The sequence below is a fragment of the Papaver somniferum genome, chromosome 1 (assembly GCF_003573695.1).
Source record: "Papaver somniferum cultivar HN1 chromosome 1, ASM357369v1, whole genome shotgun sequence".
Lineage (NCBI taxonomy): Eukaryota > Viridiplantae > Streptophyta > Magnoliopsida > Ranunculales > Papaveraceae > Papaver > Papaver somniferum.
This window is the reverse complement of record NC_039358.1, coordinates 45,518,744-45,541,466: the sequence shown is the minus strand read 5'-3', so window position 1 is coordinate 45,541,466 and position 22,723 is coordinate 45,518,744. Positions and strand designations below refer to the sequence as shown.

Below are 22,723 nucleotides of genomic sequence, written 5' to 3'. Positions count from 1 at the left end.
AGAGGTATACCCACAAAACATACTACAATTTCTCGTCTTGGAAGAACCACTAAGGATAGACACAACGTAGAAGGACAAATAATTAGCTTGCATAAGTTCTTTAGATTCAAACATCCCATATACATTCCAATCATCACACACAAGAAATTACTTACGTGTGACATTCAACCAGATTGCAAAACTCTACTAAGATAGTCATCGTACTTGTTGCAACGTTTTTCACAACACTTGCTTGCTGAAATCATATGGATAGATAAGAAAATATAAATAGAAAAGTGAAGTGTGCAAATATTGACTAATAAAGTGAAAGATGTTACCCACAATACTTGTATGAATGTCGTCAAAGGATTCTTATTTATAGCGCAATAGTTCAGAGACGCACTCATTTACTCGGCCAAATGATTAAATACTCTAAGTGCATGTTCCTTTTCAGCAAGTATAAGATAGTTTCCTTGGATCCTGCATTCCATGCTTTCTTAGGTCTCGAATTTGAGAACTAGTATAATCGGTAGTCAAATAAGGTACTTTCCCTTCCGATTATACAGTTGACCCAAATTTTGTTTTTGCAGAAATCTCAATTTTTTCGAATTTGGGAACTAGAATAATGGGTAGTTAATACGACTTCCGATTACACAGTTGGCCCAAATTTCTTCTTCGACAAAATCACCAATTTTGGGAATTTAGGAGCTACTATGATCGGTAGGCTAGTGAGGTTATTATTCTACCGATTGTTATACAACCAAGATACACGTTTGGCACAAAAACGAACTTAATCGGTAGTATAACCATGTTAAGAACCTTCCGATTGAGATATATCAATCGGGCAAAAAATAGCTTCCGATTATGTAAGGGCATTAACGTATTCTCCGCGTTTTTGAACATCCCTTAACGTTGTGTATGGGTTGGGAATAAAAAAAGTCGCCCCTAATTCTTTTGGGTTGCCCCTAAAAATGTCAGGTTGTTTTGATGTTATTTTTTGTGTGGTTCGTTGGATCACTGATTTTCCAATGGTGAGGCAGTTTTTGAATTTCGAGACAAATTTTAAGTCACGTGGCATTTATTTATTTTTGATAATGAGCCACGGATTCTAGGTCATAATGAAATTTTTTGGTCAAGAAACACAATTTGGATCATAATGAGAATTACATTGGTTTTTAGTTTTAAGTAGTTTTATAATACTCCCTCCGTTCTAGTTTACTTCCCAAAATTGAGAATTTTTTTAGTCCTAAATTACTTGGCAAGTTTCATATTTTTCCACTTTTTATTCTAATTTACCCCTATGTTGGAATCTGGTCATAGTATCGAGAACTGTGTAATTCTATTTCCTATATACACAATCTTATTTATTTCCTATACACAATCTTAAATTCTCCTCTCTATGTATATCCTTTGTTTTAAATTCTTCAAGTAAAGATCAAAAAACTAGATATACGTAAAACTATGTATATTGAATACTAGCTTGGGGTAAATTTGACAAAAAAAAACTACTCTCCCAGCATTTCTTAATCTGTGTGCAAAAACAAATTTTGACAAATAAACTAGGACGCACGGAGTATAGGACAAGGTCATAATTTTTATTTTTAAATTCCTTAAAGGTAAATGAAGTATTTGGTCTCATCTGCACTTTGGGATCCTTTTTATAAGATGTAATTCAATGTGTCTAATTATACATTTTAAAATGCTGCTGCTAAGTCCAACTGCATGTGTCACAGTATCCTAGCATGTAAACTACTTTTCCCAAAACATATGCTCCAAAAATATCAAGAGGCGGAAAAACAATTAGAACCAAAAGAAAAAGTCAAAGTAGTATAAATGTTTATTTGTTGGGGGTAATAAAATTCATGGTAAACCAATTTTCTAGAGCAACCAAATAACTACCAACAAAAAATATCAAAAATAGCTTTGATAAGACGAGAAAAGAAGAAACATAATAGATTTTAGAACAGACAACAACAAGAAGAAGAAAAGAGAGACATAGAAAGAGAGGGCAGATTTTTCAACTTCTCCTCTCTTTCTTTCTTTCTGTTTTATTTTTCTTCTCCATTTCACCTTTCAAGTTATTACCATATTTCATTTGACAAATATATAATCTCTCAACAAGTTTTTCTTTAAAACATTGATTTGATCACAAGAAAATATTCATTGATCCCACTGCGTCATTTTGGAGGCACTTTTTTTTTCTTTTTTCTTTACATGCATTTTCCCCCGGTCGGACGACAATATGAGTAGGGCTCGTTCCGCATTTTCGTCACCAGAGTCATCCCCACCTGTATCACCAAATACTAAGATTGATAATGCAGATAATTCATCAACTTTACAAGGTAATTAATATTTTGTTAATTTACGTGTATTAATCGACTTTAATTAATAATTTATTTAATAGAATACATTGGCAACTGATTTGTGCTATTCTTTGGTTTGTTATTGTTGCAGGTTTGGCAGCAAGTGTGAAGCTATTACTTAAATTAATAGAAGACCATAACGAGGCATGCACCAAAGATTACGACGGTCGTAAAATGCAAAGAGTTGCCAGTATGATTACCATTGTAGACGAAGTTAAATCTCGGATTCAGAAATCACAAGCTTTCGTTAAGAGGCGAGAAATCTCGTTGCGAAGGTGCAACACAGAACTAAGGGCTCATCAACATAATCCACATTTACCGAAAGATCCGAAGAAGCTACTACCACATCATCATGAGTCGAGCCTTTCATGCCCCAACAGTCCTACTGATGAAAAAGAAATTCTACGTATGGAGCTAAGCGCGAGCTTAGCCGCCCGAAAGAGCCTAGAAAAAATGTTCTCAAGCTTAGGGAAGGAGAAGGAGATAATGGCATCAGAACTCGCACGGAAGGTTCATGAGTTAAATGGAATTGAAGAGCATCTGAATGATCTTAAAGCTCAGAATAAGTTATTGCTGTCCAAGGTACAAACTTGTGCTGCTGAGCATAAATGTATGAACCAATCTGATTTAGGTTTAGGGACTTCATCTGCTGATCAACAAGATAATGTAGCTTTAGAAGAGCGTAACAAAGCCCTTTCAGCGCATCTTCTCAAGTCGCTGGGTGGTTATAGATTGTTAAAGAGGAGATTAAAGAATGCACAAGAAGAAAAAGAAGGTATTATTGAAAAGATGCTGGAGATGGATGAACAAGCTAAAATCGGGCTCCACCGAATTGCTGAGCTCCGCAAACGCATTTCTGAGAACGAAGAACAACGAACATTAGTACTCGGCCTAGACGAGGAATTATCTGCACTGGAGGATGTATTCCGAGGCTTTGAGAAATTTATATTCGTGAAGGATAGGCAAGATAGAGCCAACACTAGTCATGAACAATTATATGATTAGATTAGCTTATAACGGGATTAATAGTCTTCAATCGGTCTTCGTAATTTTGTCTAGAAATAGGATCATCAGTGAGTTTTGTATTCCACCTTCGTGGTTTATGTGGAGAGAAGAGAACATATTCTTGTTGTTGATTAATTTCTGTTGTGAGATTATATGTTTCTTTACTAATAAAGGATTAAAGTGTACAATTTTGCGCTCCAATCTTGCAGATTGCTTACAATTTTCTGAACATGAGTACTGAATAATTTGCACTTTTTGATTAGTCAACACAAATCAAATACCAACTATACGCTGAACTGAAATAGTTGAGATACTACTTTAGCTACAAATCATGCATACGATGTACAGGTAAAGATGCACAAATTTATAGATAAAAGAAACTTAGAAGATTATCCAAATGAGTTGATACGAGGATTTCATTGCTCAAATGCGGATCATCCCACAGTTCATGGATGCTTTAGGCAGACTCCTTTAAGATCTTTGGTTATTGGTGTCAGAAAAAATAATTAGCATTTTAAACGGATACTCGTTTTTTATACGAAATATTTCAAATTAAGATCGTTGGTTATTAGTGTTAGAGAAAATAATTAGCATTTCAAACGGATACTCGTTTTTTATGTGAAATATTTCAAGTTTGCTAATTTATTCTTACAATATCGGAATTCATAATAATATTAAACGCAAACAAAATATTTATACGAAAAGTAACGTAGCATATTGTACTAGAAAAAAAAAATATATGTTCATCAACAAAAAAACATATTCATAAAAAAAAAAAATTTGTATTATGATACATTGTTTTTACACATGAGACACTTTTTGGAAATGAAATTAGTGGTGGTGTGAATAATAAATGTATTCGTATGCTAAAAAAAATTTTATATGCAAAAAACTATTCATACGCAAGTATTGAAATGCAAAAAAATAAGCCAGGTTATAATTTTCGCACGTGGAAACTATATTTTTTTTAAATATATTTCTATATACAGTTTAAGGTGGCGCAATCAGAAAATATATATATAAAAAAAAGTAAATATAGGTTTTTGTGAATCCTAAGTCAAAAATCACTTTATGTTTATAAAAATGTGGTTAAAATGATCATCAAAAGAATATTAATATGTAAACAATAATTTAGAATTTATAATATGTGAAAACACCTATTTTCTCGAAAAATTTTGGCATGCGAATAAGAAAAAACATACCTGTTAATAGGTGGCAGAACAATATCCAAATTTATCGAGTCAAGTGTAAATTTTAACATATATTTATAATCTCGTTCAAGAAGGTGTATCGAAGTTAATGCTCGATTGAACCCATATACCTTGGTACGTCAAGTATATTTTCAAGTTTTGATGCCAAAACTATTTTTTGATTTAGCCTTTTAAAGTCAGCTTCAATTTGGAATAGATTAAGTAGTAGGGTATTACGATTTTCCAAGTTACTCAAAAAAATTGTGAAATTGAAGATCACGTATGAAAACATCGATTTGAAGAAACTTCGTTGAGGTAAGTAATGAAGACTGGTCTTTTTTTTCAGACTCTTTTCCATTTTATCTACCTATTTATATATCTATCTATCATAGCAAAAGTTGATAATTTTAGTAAATGATCATATTCAAATAATATCATATCATGGATTAGCTTTTGCCAAGTCTAGTGATGTTTCAACTTCCCAAGATCTTTCTTTTCGAGAACTCGAAACTATGTTTGAGAGAGAAAGCACAAATGTTTTAAGAAAAATATGAATACTTGCAAATTCATTTTTAAGTTTATAAGGTTTTGTATTGGAAGTTTAATACTGATGATTTTCACTCACTTAAGTTTTATTGCATGTATAACCCAAAGAACTAAAATCAATAAGTTAATTGTGTTCGCAAACCTAAATAGTGGAGTCAGTGAAACCTTTTTTAATTAATTTCTCTGAGACCTTTTGACATTTAAGTTTGTGAACCTAAAAAGGTGAATCCTCAAAACTAGTGAACAAAAGGTCTCCTGAGACTTAATACAATTTCAGTTTGCGAGTTAGTGGACATAATACAAGAAAAAAATTCTCTTCTGAATTTTCAAGCATTTGAGTTCGCAAACCAAAAGGCTTGAGTGTTTTTTATAACTTTATTTACATTTGAGTTCGCGAACCTACAAAGATTTTGAGTTGTATTTTTCTCTTATGAGTTCACTAAATCATCACTTGAGTCCACAGATCTAAAAGCATAACGGTTCAACCTAATACACTGTTGTCTTTTGACTCATTCATTGTTCTTTAATTTTCAATTCGAACTTTTCATATGCTTACGAATTTTTTTTATTAGCTAATTCCTTTGTATGGAAAGTTTTAAGTTCTTCAAAAGAATTTATCTAGCTTGAGATTCAAGTTTTTGGATATTTTTCTAAACAATTTCCTCTTGATACACATTGTCTATTTTTAGTAGTTTGAAGTTATCTTTGGTAGCCATTCTTTTCATAAAATTTACTTGATCTAACAGTTATCAAGCGAAGTGAAGTATACAAATTCGTAACCTAGTTATGTTTTACGAAGAAGCCTAGGTCTTTAAAGGAAGACTATGTCCGCAACTAGTATACATCGTGTAGGGATTTAGATTTTACTTCGCAGAGAGTCATTTATGTATAATGATGAAACATGCTAGGTTGCTTAAGGTTCAAGCAAATTTTATTGTGATCAAAACAAGTTCTTAAACTAGTTTCCATGTTTGGGAATTACTTTGATCTCATGCAAACTAAATTTTTCAACATAGATTGATTCCGAATATTGAAAACAATGTAAGCATGTGAGAAGTTTTCCTTGTAATACAAATAAGAATTGTGCACCTACATATTTTTTGATTAAGGAATTACGCATAAAAGTTAGCTCATGATAGTCAAGTATGGTTCGTGAATCATCAAGTAATGTTGGAGTTCAGTAACACCCCAAAATAAACCAGTTCACGAACTAAAAAAAGTGATTCGTGAACTCAATATGTTTGACATGTCCAGGAACATACCCAAAAGTGCATAATTCGGTAACTGAAAAACCAATTCATGAACACGAAAACTACAAAGTAAATTAGTTCGTGAAAATTTGTGCACATTGGAGTTCGGTAACATCAATAAATTGCATACTTCGCCAATTGAAAATTCAGTTTGTAAACAAGTACAATTAGACATTTGTAGGCTTATATTTCACTGACATAGTTTTTTGAACAATAAAAATTATTCTCAACCTCAAAAGTAATAAGATTTATGGATATCCAATGCTTGAATTCATATTTCGAGATTTTTCAAGTACAAGCTTGAACTCGAAACTTCTTCTTGATGATTTATCATATATTAAAGTAGTACGACATTTTCTTAGAAGATAGGGTATAAATAATGAGTATATAAGATAGTCAGTCTTCACATATACCTTTGTTGATGAAGTTCTCACAGATATCTTTGTTGTTCTTTAATCTTTAATCTTTGAGGGTATTCGGTGATTTATGATACTCAACTACCATGTTGTAGTCCTAGTCTGAGACTAACTTCAGTAGAATCAACTGTTTATACAGTTCCGTAACTCTAAAAGTGGTCACTGTTTGTATTAGTTTATTTTTAAGGGCATACTAATGGGTCCAGTAACCTGTAGTATACTGAGTCATGAATTTCCTATGGAATTCGTACGGGTTTCCTTATTTTCTTGAAATTCTGACTCCATGAATCTCCTCTCTCTCTATATCATTTAAAATCCATGTAAGAAGGTAGAGAATAATGGCTACAATAACTAGAGGTGTTACGAAGAACTATGCAGTAGAAGCTGTCAACGTTTTTCTTTGTGAAGGAATCAAGTCGTCAAGAACCAAGAAATAAAAATCTTCAGAAGATGCATACTCTTCCTCAGATACATTTTTATTGTCAACCTGTTATCATGACAACAATTTTAGAGCTAGGGTGGAGGACTAGTACAATGAGAAACGATTTATTGTTCAATATTAACCACTCCTTGAAAGAGGTAACTCACTATGAACAAAATCTTAATTTGTGGAAAAATAACCTGTGTAGCTGAAAGTTGCATAATTTACTATACTTTGTTATCAATTCCATGATTGTATTTGTTATTGTTAGAGAATTGCTCGGTCGAACTCGCATGCGTTGCTATATCAAGCATGTTTGTCAATGTTAGTGACCAAAACTATAAGTCTTGATTTCTAGTCTACTATAGCTAAGTCTCGGACTAGGATAGTAAGTGTAATTAAGCTCAAGGACTCCATGGTGATTCATCATACAAGACGAAGATCTACTCAAGGAACCGGTGGAACTTATCGACAAAAAGGTATGTGGAGACTTGAACTTTTCTGTCACTCAAAAGTCTATCTATTCTATCTCCTACTCCTTGAGACAAAAATTCGTGTGCTATATATATAGACTATGATTATACACATTTGGTATTTCGAGCCGAGTATACCTCTCCTATCTATATCTCTGAATATGTGTTGGTAAGCTTTTTGCTTCGACCAAGTTTATCTTTACCTAGTGACGAAAGTCATGATATGTTGCAATCACTTTGAAAATTGCTTTGACGAGAAATGGTGTAACAACTATATAACATCCTCTAAGAATGTTTCAATGATTGGAATGAGAGTTTAGATTACATAACCAATGGTGGACATAAGCATTGTTGTGGAAACACATTTATGTATAAGTCCTATTCCTTGAACCAAAGTTTTCGAACTTTGTTGATCAAGAGAACCGTAAGAATGGAAAGTGCCAATTCCGCGAACTGCCGAAGTTCTCAAACCCGAGAATTTCTGCTGGAGTTGACAAACTACTTGCGTGAAGCTAAGTCCGCGAACCCAGTCCACGAACCGGCAAAGTTCTCATCCCGAGAATTTCTGCTGGAGTTTGTAAACTCTGTTCGGTATCTTAAGTCCGCGAACCTAGTCTGCGAACTTGATAAGGTTATATATCTAAAGATGATTTCTGAACTTAAACTTAAAAAGACTAAGGACTGTTATTTACAAACCGTGGCTATAAAAGTTCATGAACCGATTCGAGTGAATCAAGTCATCTTTGCTTCAATTGTGTCTTGTGTAGTTACATAAGATTTCCTTGCAATTGAACAACTCTCTAACTAGTTCAATTGAGTCATTTGAACTAGTTATGATGAAGAAGAACATGGTTGATATGAAATGCTCATATGGCTAACCTTTTGGTTGACTATTGTTGAACCAACAATGTACACGTTTGGGTACGGTTAACAAACCTAGAAGCGTGCATTTCATTTGTGTATAACAAGCTAAGTTTTCGATCTAACGGTTGAGAAATATTAGCTTGAATCTAAATTAGGTTTTCATCTAACGGTGGATATTGATTGCATTGTTACCAAGGAAAAACCCTAATTTGAAAGACTATATAAGGGGACACCTAGCAACTATGCAAAACTAATACCCACACCTTAAGTGTAATACTAGTTTTCGTGCTAGAGTCAGTTCTCTTTTAACCTTTGGTTTTCTTTTTCTAAAACCAGGTTAAACGACTTAAAGACTTCATTGGGATTGTGAAGCCATACCGGTACTACTTTTATCGTAGTTGTGTGATCTGATCTTGCATCTTCTATCGTATGAGTACAATAATATTGATTTTCTTGAAATTGATATCTCCGATAGGCAAGATATAAAAAGTAATCACAAACATCTTCGTCTTTTTGTTTGTGATTCTACAACATCTTGTTTCGCTACCATACGATTAAGATTGTTGTGAGGTAATTGATAACTCTAGGCTGTTCTTCGGGAATATAAGACTGGATTATAAATTGGTTCCTGTTCACCTTGAGTATTATCAAAAGACGGAAAAAAAAACTTTAGGGTTTTTCTGTGGGAGACATATTGATACTTTGATAGACTTGTCTGTGTGAGACAGATTTGTTTATTGTCAAAGCCTGTGATTTTGGGTCGTAGCAACTCTTAGTTGTGGGTGAGATCAGCTAAGGGAATCAAGTGCATAGTATCCTGCTGGGATCAGAGGCGTAGGAGTACAACTGTACCTTGAATTAGTGGGAGACTGATTGGGGTTCAACTACAGTCCAGTCCGAAGTTAACTTGGAGTAGGCTAGTATCTGTAGCGCCTTAATACAGTGTGTATTCAATCTGGACTAGGTCCCGGGGGTTTTCTGCATTTGCGGTTTCCTCGTTAACAAAACTTATGGTGTCTGTGTTATTTCTTTTCCGCATTATATTTGTTATATAATTGAGATAATACAGGTTGTGAGTTCGTGATCATCAATTGGAAATCCGACCTTTGGTTGTTGATTGATATTGATTTATCCTTGGACATTGGTCTTTAGTACCGTCCAATTTATTCCTTGTATTTGATAAAGACTCGCTATTGTTTTTAGCTTGAGTAAAAATCAAATCAAGAGAGAGATATTAACTCCTTGAGATACTTTTATCTAGATTGAGTCTGACTGTCTAGTTGATTCTCTAGCAAAGTATTTCGGAGTTAGTCTTCACAGATTGCTAAGCGAAATATTGGGTGGTGTTGTTAGACCCCCGCTTTTTCAATTGGTATCATAGCAGGCAAACACGTTAAAGACCTTATAAGTCTGTGTTTGTGGAAATCTGAGTTTGTGGACAGAATCTCATACGCATACCAAAATGCCTCCTAAAGCTGTCAATCTTGTCAAGTGTCTCGGAAATACCTTAAAGGATCACTCCTTAGCTGATTCTTCTGAATCTCGAGGTAGGAAGACTGTCTCATCTTGTGTCAGCCACTCTTCCTCCAATGAGACATTGGACATAATGGCTAAAGCAGAAATGGAGCTCAACAAAATTACAAAAAATTCTGCAGAGTTTGTTGATCTCAAGGATCATATACAGCTCATTGATGAATTCGAGATGTCTATTGATCGTGAACAAGTTCTCTACAACATTATAGGGACATTCTCTAAGGAAATTGAGAAACTTCTTCATGAAAACAATATACAGGGTGAAAAGATTTGTGATCTTGAAAAGCTGGTTAAAGAAGGCTCAATTAGAGAAAATTTTTTGATCAAGACGCATTCATACGATCTAGACAGACTTCGTGTTGAGAAAGAGAAACTTGAAGCCTCACTTGTTTTAGCCCATAAACAGTACAAATCCTTGGAAAAGGAAAACTCTATCTTAATGAAAAGTTCTTCTGAACAAACTAATTCTCATGAGTTACTGTACATAATGAAATTTTCTCCATATGAAGATTGTGTCAAGAAAAGTTTCCATAACTTACAATCTTCTCCGGTGGCTATGAAGTTCAAACAAGTGCCTGTTGTCACTATGCTATCCATTGTTTTGACAGAAAGAAACAAATTTATAAACTTCGTAATTTGCTTCTATCCACTATCAATGGAACAAATAGTCAGTCGAATACCGCAGTGAATCAAATACCCATAGAAGACCAATAACCATATAAACATGGATCTCTTTCTAGAAGTCATCACAGGACACATGTACATTCTGAAAAAACGGGGGTCTAACAACACCACCCAATATTTCTCTTAGCAATCTGTATGAACTAACTCCGAAATACTTTGCTAGAGAATCAACTAGACAGTCAGATTCAATCTAAATAAAAGTATCTCAAGGAGTTAATGTCTCTCTCTTGTTGTTGATATTACTCAAGCTAATAGAAATCAGCGAGTCCTAATCAAACACAAGGAATACTTGGACGGTACCAAAGACCAATGTCCAAGGATCAATCAGTATCAATCAACAACCAAAGGTTGGATTTCCAATTGATGATCACGAACTCACAACCTTTATTATTTAAATTATATAACAAATATAATGCGGAAAAGAAATAACACAGACACCAGAAATTTTGTTAACGAGGAAACCGCAAATGCAGAAAAACCCCGGGACCTAGTCCAGATTGAATACACACTGTATTAAGCCGCTACAGACACTAGCCTACTCCAAGCTAACTTCGGACTGGACTATAGTTGAACCCCAATCAGTATCCCACCGATCCAAGGTACAGTTTTACTCCTACGCCTCTGATCCCAGCAGGATACTACACACTTTATTCCCTTAGCTGATCTCTCCCACAACCAAGAGTTGCTGCAACCCAAAACCGCAGACTTGATAATAAACAAAGCTGTCTCACACAGAAAACTCTATCAAAGGATAAATCTGTCTCTCACAGATAAACCCTAGGTTTTATTCCGTCTTAAGGTATGAAATCAAGGTGAACAGGAACCAATTGATAATCCGGTCTTATATTCCCGAAGAACAACCTAGATTAATCAATCACCTCTCTACAATCCTTCTTGACTACACAGTCGGTTTGTCGAGGAATCACAAACAGTGATACGAAGATGTTTGTGACTTCTTTATCTTTCCTATCGGAGAACTCTCACGATCTCAAGCCAATTAATAGATTGTACTCGTACGATAAAAGATGCAAGATCAGATCACACAACTACGATAAAAGTAGTATCGGTCTGGCTTCACAATCCCAATGAAGTCTTTAAGTGGTTAACCTGGTTTTAGAGAAGAAAACCAAAGGTTAAAGGAGAATCGACTCTAGCGAGCGCACTAGTATCACACAGACGTGTGGGGATTAGTTTTGCCCAATGATAGACGTTTCATTTATATAGCCTTCCAATCAGGAATTTTCCTTAGTTACAAAGCAATCCATATTCACCGTTAGATGAAAACCTGATTTAGATTCAAGCTAATATTTCTCAACTGTTAGATCGAAAACTTATCTTGTCACACACACTTTGGTGGACGTTTACTGGGTTCGCGAAAACCATGCCCAAACGTGTACGTGTATGTTGATTCAACATAGTAACCCGAAAAGGTTAACCATATGAGCATTTCATATTAACCTTGTTCTTCTTCACCATAACTAGTTCAATTGACTCAAACGAACTAGTTAAAGAGTTGTTCAATTTCTATGAGATCTTATGTAACTACAAAGACACAATTGAAACAAAGATGATTCGATTCGATTTGAATCGGCTCATGAACAGTATAGCCACAGTTTGCATAAAGCATTCCTTAGTAATTTAATGTTTCATGTTCCAGAGCACATCTTTAGATCATAACCTCTTAAGTTCACAAACAAGTTCACGGACTTAAGTAAACCAGTTGAGTTTTCCAAACTCAGTAGAAATTCTCGGAAAGAGAACATTCGCCAGTTCGCGGAATGGGTTCGCGGACTTAGCACGCAAACGAGTTTTGGAAAATTCAGCAGAAATTCTCGGTCGAGAACTTTCGACAGTTCGCGGACTGGGTTCACGGACCTGGCAAGCCAATTCCATAATCCTTCCGATTTCTCTTGATCAACAAAGTTAGAAAACTTCGGTTCAAGGAATACATGGTTATGTAATCTAAACTCTCATTCCAATCATTGAGACATTCTCAGAGGACGCTATGTAGCCATTATTCACAGAACGATTCACGTCAGAGCAATTCTCAAAGTGATTGAAACTTTTCATGACTTTCGTCACTAGGTGAAGATAAACTTGATCAAAGCGAAACGCTTTACCAACACACGATTTCGAGATATAGATAGGCGAGATATACTCGGCTCGAAATATCAAATGTGTATGATATAGTCTATGCAGCATACGACTTTTTGTCTCATAAGAAGTAGGAGATAGAATAGATAGACTTTTGAGTGATAGATAAGTTCAAGTCTCCACATGCCTTTTTGTTGATGAAGTTCCACGGTTCCTTGTATAGATTTTCGTCGTTGTATGATGAACGCCATGAAGTCCTTGAGCTCAACCACACTTTTGTATCCTAGTCCGAGACTTAGCTAGTGCGATAGAAATCAAGACTCATAGTTTTGATCACTAACATTGATAAACATGCTTGAGATAGCAACACATGCAAGGTTGACCGAGCTATGCTCTAACACATTCTAACCAAATAAACTCTCATATATTCTGATGAATGTATTCCCAGTGTTTATAAGAATGGTTTTGGTAAATCTAAATCTAGAGAATGGATTCCCATCTTTTATGATCCCCTTGAACCAATTACAAGAGTTCCTAGATTTAGTCCTCAGAGAAAGCCTTCAGAAGGATATGCAGAACAAGTTATGTCTTATTTTTCTGAACTGAGTGATAATAAAAGAAGGAAGGCTAAACAAAATCAATGTTCATTTAATGAGCTGAATGTTCATACTTGTGCAAATTAATCACAAGGTTGATATCTCACCCACCAAAAATCCTAGTTGTGTGAGAATTGAATAGGTATACTCTGTGCAAAATAACTCTGATTATCTAGCTATTTTCTTATCGTTCTTAGATGGATAATAAGTCACATACTTTTACATGAGTAGTTTATCATATCTTTTTGTATTGTTTTTGTTATTTTTGTCTTGCCTTTCAAAAACTACAAATTTTATTATGGGCTCTAGTAAAAGTACATGTACGGTTTTGGGCTTAGAGTCATGTACATACGTTTTAAACCCTAATTCTCTCAAAATGTTTATATACCCTTCCTATTGAGTTAAAACTTTCACTTTAGGTTTCTCGTCAATGGGTTCTTCTTCGTGGGATTTGCCTGAAGACTTTGTTGATAATGGTATATACTTTTTTGTGATAAAGAGAAGGGAACTCTTGTTGAAGTTGAAGGATATTTTCCTCAATCTCCTGTTTCCTTCTCAGATATTGGGGAGAAGATTCCAACTAAGGTGATTATTGGTTCTCAGAAACTTGTTGGAACTATAAAGTGTCTTGATGTTGTAAAATCTGAGTTGAAAAAGGTTAACTGTAACCTTTCTCTAATGAAGAACCGCGATAAAGAACCTCTCAAAAAGGATGTTTCCTCAAAGTTTGATGAGGTTGTTTTCGCCCATAAGTCCAATAATCACAAGACGCATGAATCTCCAGAACCGTCCACCTGATTATTAGTGTTTGGGTTTTGGCCTAAGAGTCTGTTTTTGAATTAGTTGCCTAGAACCTCTTCTTTTTGGATTAGTTGGAAGAATAACTAGTTCTTTGAATAGCGAAGATTGTGACTACACATAGCTATTTTTGTTTTCATCTTTTTTTTTTTTTAGGTATATTTGTTTTAAATTCTAAAAATATTTGGAGGATGATGTTATTGCAGTATTGATCTTTATGATTTTGTGATATTGCAATTTGTTTATGGGATATGTATTGTTTGCGTCCGTGAACTTGAAGGTCCCATATGTGTCAAAAGTAAAGTCGTTCATAAATTGATATTCATATTGATGAAAGGACGGATGAACTTTTGACAATTACAAAAGTTATGCCTATGCAGTCATTTATTTGATGGAAAATAAGATAAAATCTTTTGTGTGACAAGGATAAAGTCTATTGTGTCGTTATGATGGAAATAGATCCTTGTATGTTATCCACGGTATTGATCTTCATTGATCCATTTTGTTATGTATTAGCGTGAAGGCTCCATTGTGTGTCTTATGTTGAGCACGATACAACTAAGTCGATTTTTCTTATTGGCTTGTTGGTTGTTCCATAAGATGCTATATGTTGAGCATTCTTGAACTAAATTAATCATCTTGGTTGGTTATTTAGTTATTTGCTCTGAAAGTCTTCTTTTGTCGAGCAAAATCCTTTGACAATTAAATTGATTACTTTCGTGATTAGTTCGGTTGTTTGTATTCCAATTAGATTAATTATGGGTTCTCTTGTAATTAGTCTAGTTGAGTTTTCATATATTCTACAAATTCTTGTGTTGAGTATATGAACGACTATACTAATCATGTCCTATTGGTTAATGTAGTTGTATATTCCACAAGGTTTTTCCTTATGTTGAGTATGTGAACGATTAAGTTAGTCATCTCCGTATGATTACCATAGTCCTAGCTTCGTAAGTTTACTTATGTTGAGCACTTTCAATTAAATTGATCAATTTTGTGGTTTGATTTAGTTGCATATTCCAATTGAATTAATCATGGGTTTTGTTGTGATTAATTTGTTGAGTTTTGGATATAAAAAATCATTTATATGGTTTTTGGTGTCCAATTTAAAAATCCTTCTTTTCTTTCGAAATTAAGGTCGCTCTTGTTGTTCTTTCGGGAATGACATCAAATGGGGGGGAGTTCTTTTGAACTTGTGCTTAATGGTAATATCTTGCGGGGTGTGCGGCTGTGGAATTTTAAAGGGGTTATCTTGTATCTTAAAACTCCTTGATGAATGCATTTAGCTTCGGCTTTATGATTGCATCTAAATTAAGCTGGTATGTATTTTTCTTTTAGTCTATGAAATGTCTCTTGTGGAAATTTCATTATGATCCCGTTTTTTTACCTTTGCCAATCTTATTGACAAAAAGGGGGAGAAATAATGTAGTTCACACTACAAATACATATGGTTTTCGGATCATTGTGTAAGGGGGAGTGGTTTTCCATAATCGAGATGGACTACTGACTAAGGGGGAGTGATACATATCACCATAGTATTGTTGTTAAAGGCGTGATGCAATTGGACTTTGATGTTACATAATAATACTATGTCACTATATAATGATGATCAAGAATCTCGATTTCTCTCATTGTTATAACTACGGATCTTCAACAACGGTGATGCTAAACTTACAACCTTTGGGATCATTGGAGTACTTGGAAGGACGAAGATTTCAGGGAACGTTGAAGATTAGACTATGGAATAGGAGCCACTAAAGTTTATTTTTTTTGTATTCCATATGTATTAATAGTTTTGTCACTAAAATTGACAAAGGGGGAGATTGTTAAAGCATAGCTCGGTCGACCTCGCATGTGTTGCTATCTCAAGCATGTTTGTCAATGTTAGTGATCAAAACTATGAGTCTTGGTTTCTAGCCTACAACGACGAAGATCTACACAAGGAACCGTGGAACTTCATCAACAAAAAGGTATGTGGAGACTTGAACTTATCTATCACTCAAAAGTCTATCTCTTCTATCTCCTACTTCTTATGAGACAAAAAGTTATATGCTATATAGAATGGATCATACACATTTGACATTTCAAGCTGAGTATTCACTACTTATCTTTTTCTCGAAATCGTGTGTTGGTAAAGCGTTTCTCTTTGATCAAGTTTATCTTCACCTAGTGACGAAAGTAATGAAAAGTTTCAATTACTTTGAGAATTGCCTGACGTGAAACGGTCTGTGAATAACAGCTATATAACGTCCTCTAAGAATGTCTCAATGATTGGAATGAGAGTTTAGATTACATAACCATGTATTCCTTAATCTGAAGTTTCCGAACTTTGTTGATTGAGAGAAACCGGAGGAATTGGCTTTGCCAAGTCCGTGAACCCAGTCCTCGAACTGACGGAAGTTCTCTTAACGAGAATTTCTGCTGGGATTTTCGAAAAATTTGTTTGCGTGTTTAGTCCGCGAACTGGCGGAAGTCTCTTTGCCCAGATTTTTTGCTGAGTTTGGAAAACTCTGTCGGTTGTCTTAAGTCCGCGAACTTGTTTGTGAGCTTAAGTGGTTATGATCTAAATATGTGCTCTGAACATGAAACTTAAATTACCAAGGAATGCTTTATGCAAACCGTGGCTATAAAGTTCATGAGCCAATTCATCGAACCGAATCATCTTTGTTTAAATTGTGTCTTGTATAGTTACATAAGATCTCATAGCAATTGAACAACTCTCTAACTAGTTCATTTGAGTCAATTGAACTAGTTATGGTGAAGAAGAACAAGGTTAATATGAAATGCTCATATGGTTAACCTTTTGGGTTACTATGTTGAGCCAACATACACGTACACGTTTAGGCATGGTTTTCGCAAACCCAGTAAACGTCTACCCAAGTGTGTGTGACAAGCTAAGTTTTCGATCTAACGGTTGAGAAATATTAGCTTGAATCTAAATCAGGTTTTCATCTAACGGTGAATATGGATTGCTCTGTAACTAAGGAAAAACCCTGATTTGAAGGCTATATAAAGGAGACATCTAGCATTGTGCAAAACTAATCCACACACGACTGTGTGATACTAGTGCGCTCGCTAGAGTCGATTCTCCTTTAACCTTTGGTTTTCTTCTCTAAAACCAGGTTAACGACTTAAAGACTTCATTGGGATTGTGAAGCCAGACTGATACTACTTTTATCGTAGTTGTGTGATCTGATCTTGCACCTTCTATCGTACGAGTAAAATCTATTGATTGTCTTGAGATCGTGAGAGTTCTCCGATAGGCAAGATAAAGAAGCCACAAACATCTTCGTCTCACTGTTTGTGATTCCTCGACAAACCGCATGTGTTGTCAGGAAGGATTGTAAAGAGGTGATTGATTAATCTAGGCTATTCTTCGGGAATATAAGACCGGATTATCAATTGGTTCCTGTTCACCTTGATTTTATATCTTAATACGGAACAAAAAACTAGGGTTTTTCTGTGGGAGACAAATTTATCCTTTGATAGACTTTTCTGTGTGAGACAAATTTGTTTATTATCAAGTCTGCGATTTTGGGTTGCACCAACTCTTGTTTGTGGGTGAGATCAACTAAGGGAATCAAGTGCGCAATATCCTGTTGGGATCAGAGGCGTAGGAGTACAACTGTACGTTGAATTAGTGGGAGACTGATTGGGGTTCAACTATAGTCCAGTCCGAAGTTATCTTGGAGTAGGCTAGTGTCTGTAGTGGCTTAATACAGTGTGTATTCAATCGGGACTAGGTCCCGGGGTTTTTCTGCGTTTGCGCTTTCCTCGTTAACAAAACTTCTGGTGTATGTGTTATTTCTTTTCCGCATTATATTTTTTATATAATTGAAATAATACAGGTTGTGCGTTCGTGATCATCAATTGGAAATCCTACCTTTGGTTGTTGATTGATATTGATTGATCCTTGGACATTGGTCTTTGGTACCGTCCAAGTTATTCCTTGTATTTGATAAAGACTTGCTATGGTTTTTAGCTTGAGTAAAAATCAAATCAAGAGAGAGATATTAACTTCTTGAGATACTTTTATCTAGATTGAGTCTGACTGTCTAGTTGATTATCTAGCAAATTATTATGGAGTTAGTCCATACCAATTACTCATAGAAATATTGGGTGGTGTTGTTAGACCCCCGCTTTTTCAAAACCTCTGTCTCTTTCCCCTTGTATGAATCTGCATTCGATTAGGAAAAATCTCTTGATGAACAATTGGATGATCTTTCAGATAATAGAGATTCTGAAGAAGGGCAAAGTGTTGATGAGGAAGTTGTTCAATATATCAAGTTGTTTGATCGTGCTTTGAAAGAGAAGTAGTCAACAACTTGCTTGAGTAAATACATGGCTCCTCTTTGTCAAGAAAACAGAAAGTTGAGAAAACTCTTTAAAGGATATGATGGTGGGTATAGACTCTTAAAATCTATCGTTAAAGATCGTGATAAAGATTTACGCACAAAAAGGTCTGAATGTGATAATCTTCTCCGAAATCTCTGTTTGTTGAAAGAAAAACTTGTAGATGCTGATGCAAGATATGACTCTCAATAAAAATGTTTTAATGACAAAGAACTCAGTCTCCTTGCCAAAGAAAAATCCTTGGAAACTGACCTTGCTGCTTCTCTTGATAAAGTAAAATCACTGGAAGAGAATCTGAGAAGGTTCAATTCGAGCTCTAAAAAATTATCTTCTATGATTGGAGCATGTAAAGAACATCGTGATACACGTGGTCTGGTTATAAAGGAATAGACGCTCCAAAAACTAGTAAGATCAATTTCGTTAAAGCTATCAAAAATTCCTCATGTGAAAAACCGCTCGCAGCTTGCAATATATCTAAAGACAAGGATCGTTCTCCCTCTAAATCTACTCGCATAAAGACAGGTAAACCCTTGAACTTCTATTACTGTGGAAACAAAGAACATCCTGAGCAGAAATGTCGTTTTCGGATTAGGAATGAAAAACTTCACAACATTCTTGCATGGGTGTCTAAAGAAGTTATTAAACCTGTCCCTCATTTTGTTGGGCCAAATAATAGTTTCAAAAATCAAACAAGATACCGTAATAAGTTCTTTCTTGATTGTGTTGTTGGATCAAAAAACGCCAACAAAGGTAGGAGGAAGAACAACAGTAGATCTACTGACTTCCTAAATAACTCTGAAAAGAGAAAAAGGCACAGGAAAAGAAGGGTAAATTCCTTGTCTCGCCCTGAAGAAGAATGTGATTCCAAGACTTTTGATCCAGATTTCATGCATATTAATAATCGAGTCACAGAACTTAAGGTCAGCATAAACAAACTCAAACGGGGCATCAAAAAGACTTGGATAGCAACTGGCTCAGGTATTTTGAGTTCCTCTCTTGATAAACCTTCTTCGACTATGTTGTGTGATTCTTCTCTAAATCCCCTTGATGGAGAGAAAGAAGAAGTCAATGATGATGGGCCAAATGCTCATCTTAATACACTATGACTGCATAGGGTTGCATCCCTCTTTTAAATAAGAAGGATGCTCTTTGTTCTCAAGATTCTTATCTAGATTTTTTTAAAGGAGTTATATTCTTCTCTAGATTTTTTTTGTCCCTTCCTTTCATCCCTCCGCTAAGTATTTGCCGCTTGCTTCTTCTTTTTGTCGGGTCTCACATGTGTTTGACCGCTAGTACACGCACCATACCCACACGAACGCCATGGTTCCTAGGTTATTCTTTTTTGGAATGCTTTATAAAATATTGTGATCCATAAGGTCAAAAGATTCTATTGAATTCTTTTTGTGTGTGCACAATGGATGGAAGCAACAAGGTTGATGAAGTCAAGCAGGACAAGACCAGTGAGTTGATTGATGTCTCCATAACATGCTTTCTTGTTGTTGATCATGAAAACAAACTACCGGTTCAAATGTCTTCACAACTGGTAGGAAATCTTCTTCATGACTTTGAAGTTGTTCGTGAGCATCTCGGGATTGCAACAAGGAATCTTGATTTTCTGAAAAATGAACTAAAGAAGGCAACTGATGAGCTCATCCATGTTCAATCTCTAGTTGCTGACAAAGTTTAGGGTTTCAAATCTTGTGTCGTTTGTTTTACTTGTTTTCTAGTATGTCTTCTTTTTGGCTTAGTTGGAAGAATAACTAGTGCTTTGAATAGCGATGATTGTGACTACAAATAGCTATTATCTTCATCTTCATGTTTTTATGTTTTTGGTTTAAATTCTAAAACTTTTCGGAGGATGATGTTTTGCAGTATTTAATCTTTATGATTTGTTATATTACAGTTTGTTATGGGATATTAGTGTTTACGTTCGTGAACTATGTTTTCCCATATCTTGTCAAAAGTAAAGTCGTTCATGATCAGTATTCGTTTATTGATTAAAAAATGAATGGACTTTTGACAAATACAAAAGTTAAGCCTATATTGTCAATCTTTGATGGAAGATAGGTTAAAATCTTTTGTGTTCAAGGATTATGTCTATTATTGTTATGCATATAATGATTGAAGATAGAATGAATGCTTGTGTATTCCACATTATTGATCTTCATTGATCCATATTTTATGTAATACTGTGAGGCTCCGTAATGTGTCTTATGTTGAGCACGATACAACCAAGTTGATTAATTTTTGATTAGCTTTGTTGGTTGTTCCGTAAGGTACTCTATATTGAGCATTTAGAACTAAATTAATCATCTTGTTTGGTTATTTAGTTATTACTCCATAAGTTTTTCTTGTGTTGAGTATATGAACGATTAAGTCAATCACTCTCGTATGGTTAACTTAGTCTTTTCTCCGTAAGTTTAGTTATGTTGATCACAATCAATTAACTTGATCACTTTTTGTGTTTAATTTGATTATGTATTCCAATTAAATTAATCATGGGTTTACTTATGATTAATTTGATAGAGTTTTTGGATATAAAAAAACATTCATATGTTTTTGGTGTCCAATAAAAATCCTTATTTTCTCTTGAAATTAAGGTCGCTCGTTGTTGTTCTTTCGGGAATGACATCAAATGGGGGAGAGTTCTTTTGAACTTGTGCTTAATGGTCATATCTTGAGGGGTGTGCGGCTGTGGAATTTTAGAGGGGTTATCTTGTATCTTTAAACTCCTTGATGAATGTTGTTAGCTTCGGCTATATGATTGCATCTAAATAAGATGATGTGTGTTTCTTTCTCTCAGTCATGAATTGTCTCTTACGGAAATTTCATTATGATCCCGTTCTTGTACTTTTGCCAATTTTATTGACAAAAAAGAGGAGAATTAATATGTAGTTCACACTACAAATGCATATGGTTTTTGGATCATTGTGTAAGGGGGAGTGGTTTCCATGTGACATGGAGTATTGACTAAGGGGGAGTGATACATATCACCATTATTATTGTTGAAGTTGTGACACTGTATAACAATGATCGAGAATTATGTTTTTCTCATTGTTATAGCTACAGATCTTCAACAATGGTGAAGCTAAACTTACAACCTTTGGGATCATTGGAGTACTTGGAAGTGACGAAGATTTCGAGGAATGTTGAAGATTAGACATGTGTAATAGGAGCTACTAAAGTTTCATTATCTTTTTTGTATTCCATATGTATTGATAGTTTTGTCACTAAAATTGACAAACGGGGGGGGGGGGGGGGGGGGGGGGGGGGGGGGGAGGGGATTGTTAGAGCATTTCTCGGTCGAACTCGCATGCGTTTCTATCTCAAGCATGTTTATCAATGTTAGTGATCAAAACTATAAGTCTTGATTTCTAGTCTACTATAGCTAAGTCTCGGACTAGGATAGTAAGTGTAGTTGAGCTCAAGGACTCTATGGCGATTCATCATACAAGACGAAGATCTACTCAAGGAACTGGTGGAACTTCTCGACAAAAAGGTATGTGGAGACTTGAAGTTATCTGTCACTCAAAAGTCTATCTATTATATCTCCTACTCCTTGAGACAAAAAGTCGTATGCTATATATATATACTATGATTATACACATTTGGTATTTCGAGCCGAGCATACCTCGCCTATCTATATCTCGAAATATGTGTTGGTAAGCTTTTCGCTTCGACCAAGTTTATGTTTACCTAGTGACGGAAGTCATGATATGTTTCAATCACTTTGAAAATTGCTTTGACGAGAAATAGTGTAACAACTATATAACGTCCTCTAAGAATGTTTCAATGATTGGAATGAGAGTTTAGATTACATAACCAATGGTGTACATAAGCATTGTTGTGGAAACACAGTTATGTATAAGTCCTATTCCTTGAACCAAAATTTTCGAACTTTGTTGATCAAGAGAACCGGAAGAATGACAAGTGCCAAGTCCGCGAACTGCCGAAGTTCTCAAACCCGAGAATTTCTGTTGGAGTTGACAAACTACTTGCGTGAAGCTAAGTTCGCGAACTCAGTTTGCAAACCCAGTCAGCGAACTGGCGAAGTTCTCATCCCGAGAATTTTTGCTGGAGTTTGTAAACTCTGTCCGGTATTTTAAGACCGCGAACCTAGTCTGCGAACTTGAGAAGGTTATATATCTAAAGATGATT

At 35.0% G+C, this 22,723-nt stretch overlaps 1 protein-coding gene across 1 annotated transcript; it reads left to right on the top strand.

Moving 5' to 3' along the window:
- Positions 1-1,926: 1,926 nt before the first annotated feature.
- Positions 1,927-3,548, top strand: LOC113285041. Its single transcript, XM_026534196.1, has 2 exons — positions 1,927-2,321; positions 2,434-3,548. The coding sequence occupies exons 1-2, from the start codon at positions 2,222-2,224 to the stop codon at positions 3,345-3,347; spliced, it is 1,014 nt and encodes a 337-aa protein (XP_026389981.1). The 5' UTR covers positions 1,927-2,221; the 3' UTR covers positions 3,348-3,548.
- The last annotated feature ends 19,175 nt before the right edge of the window (positions 3,549-22,723 follow it).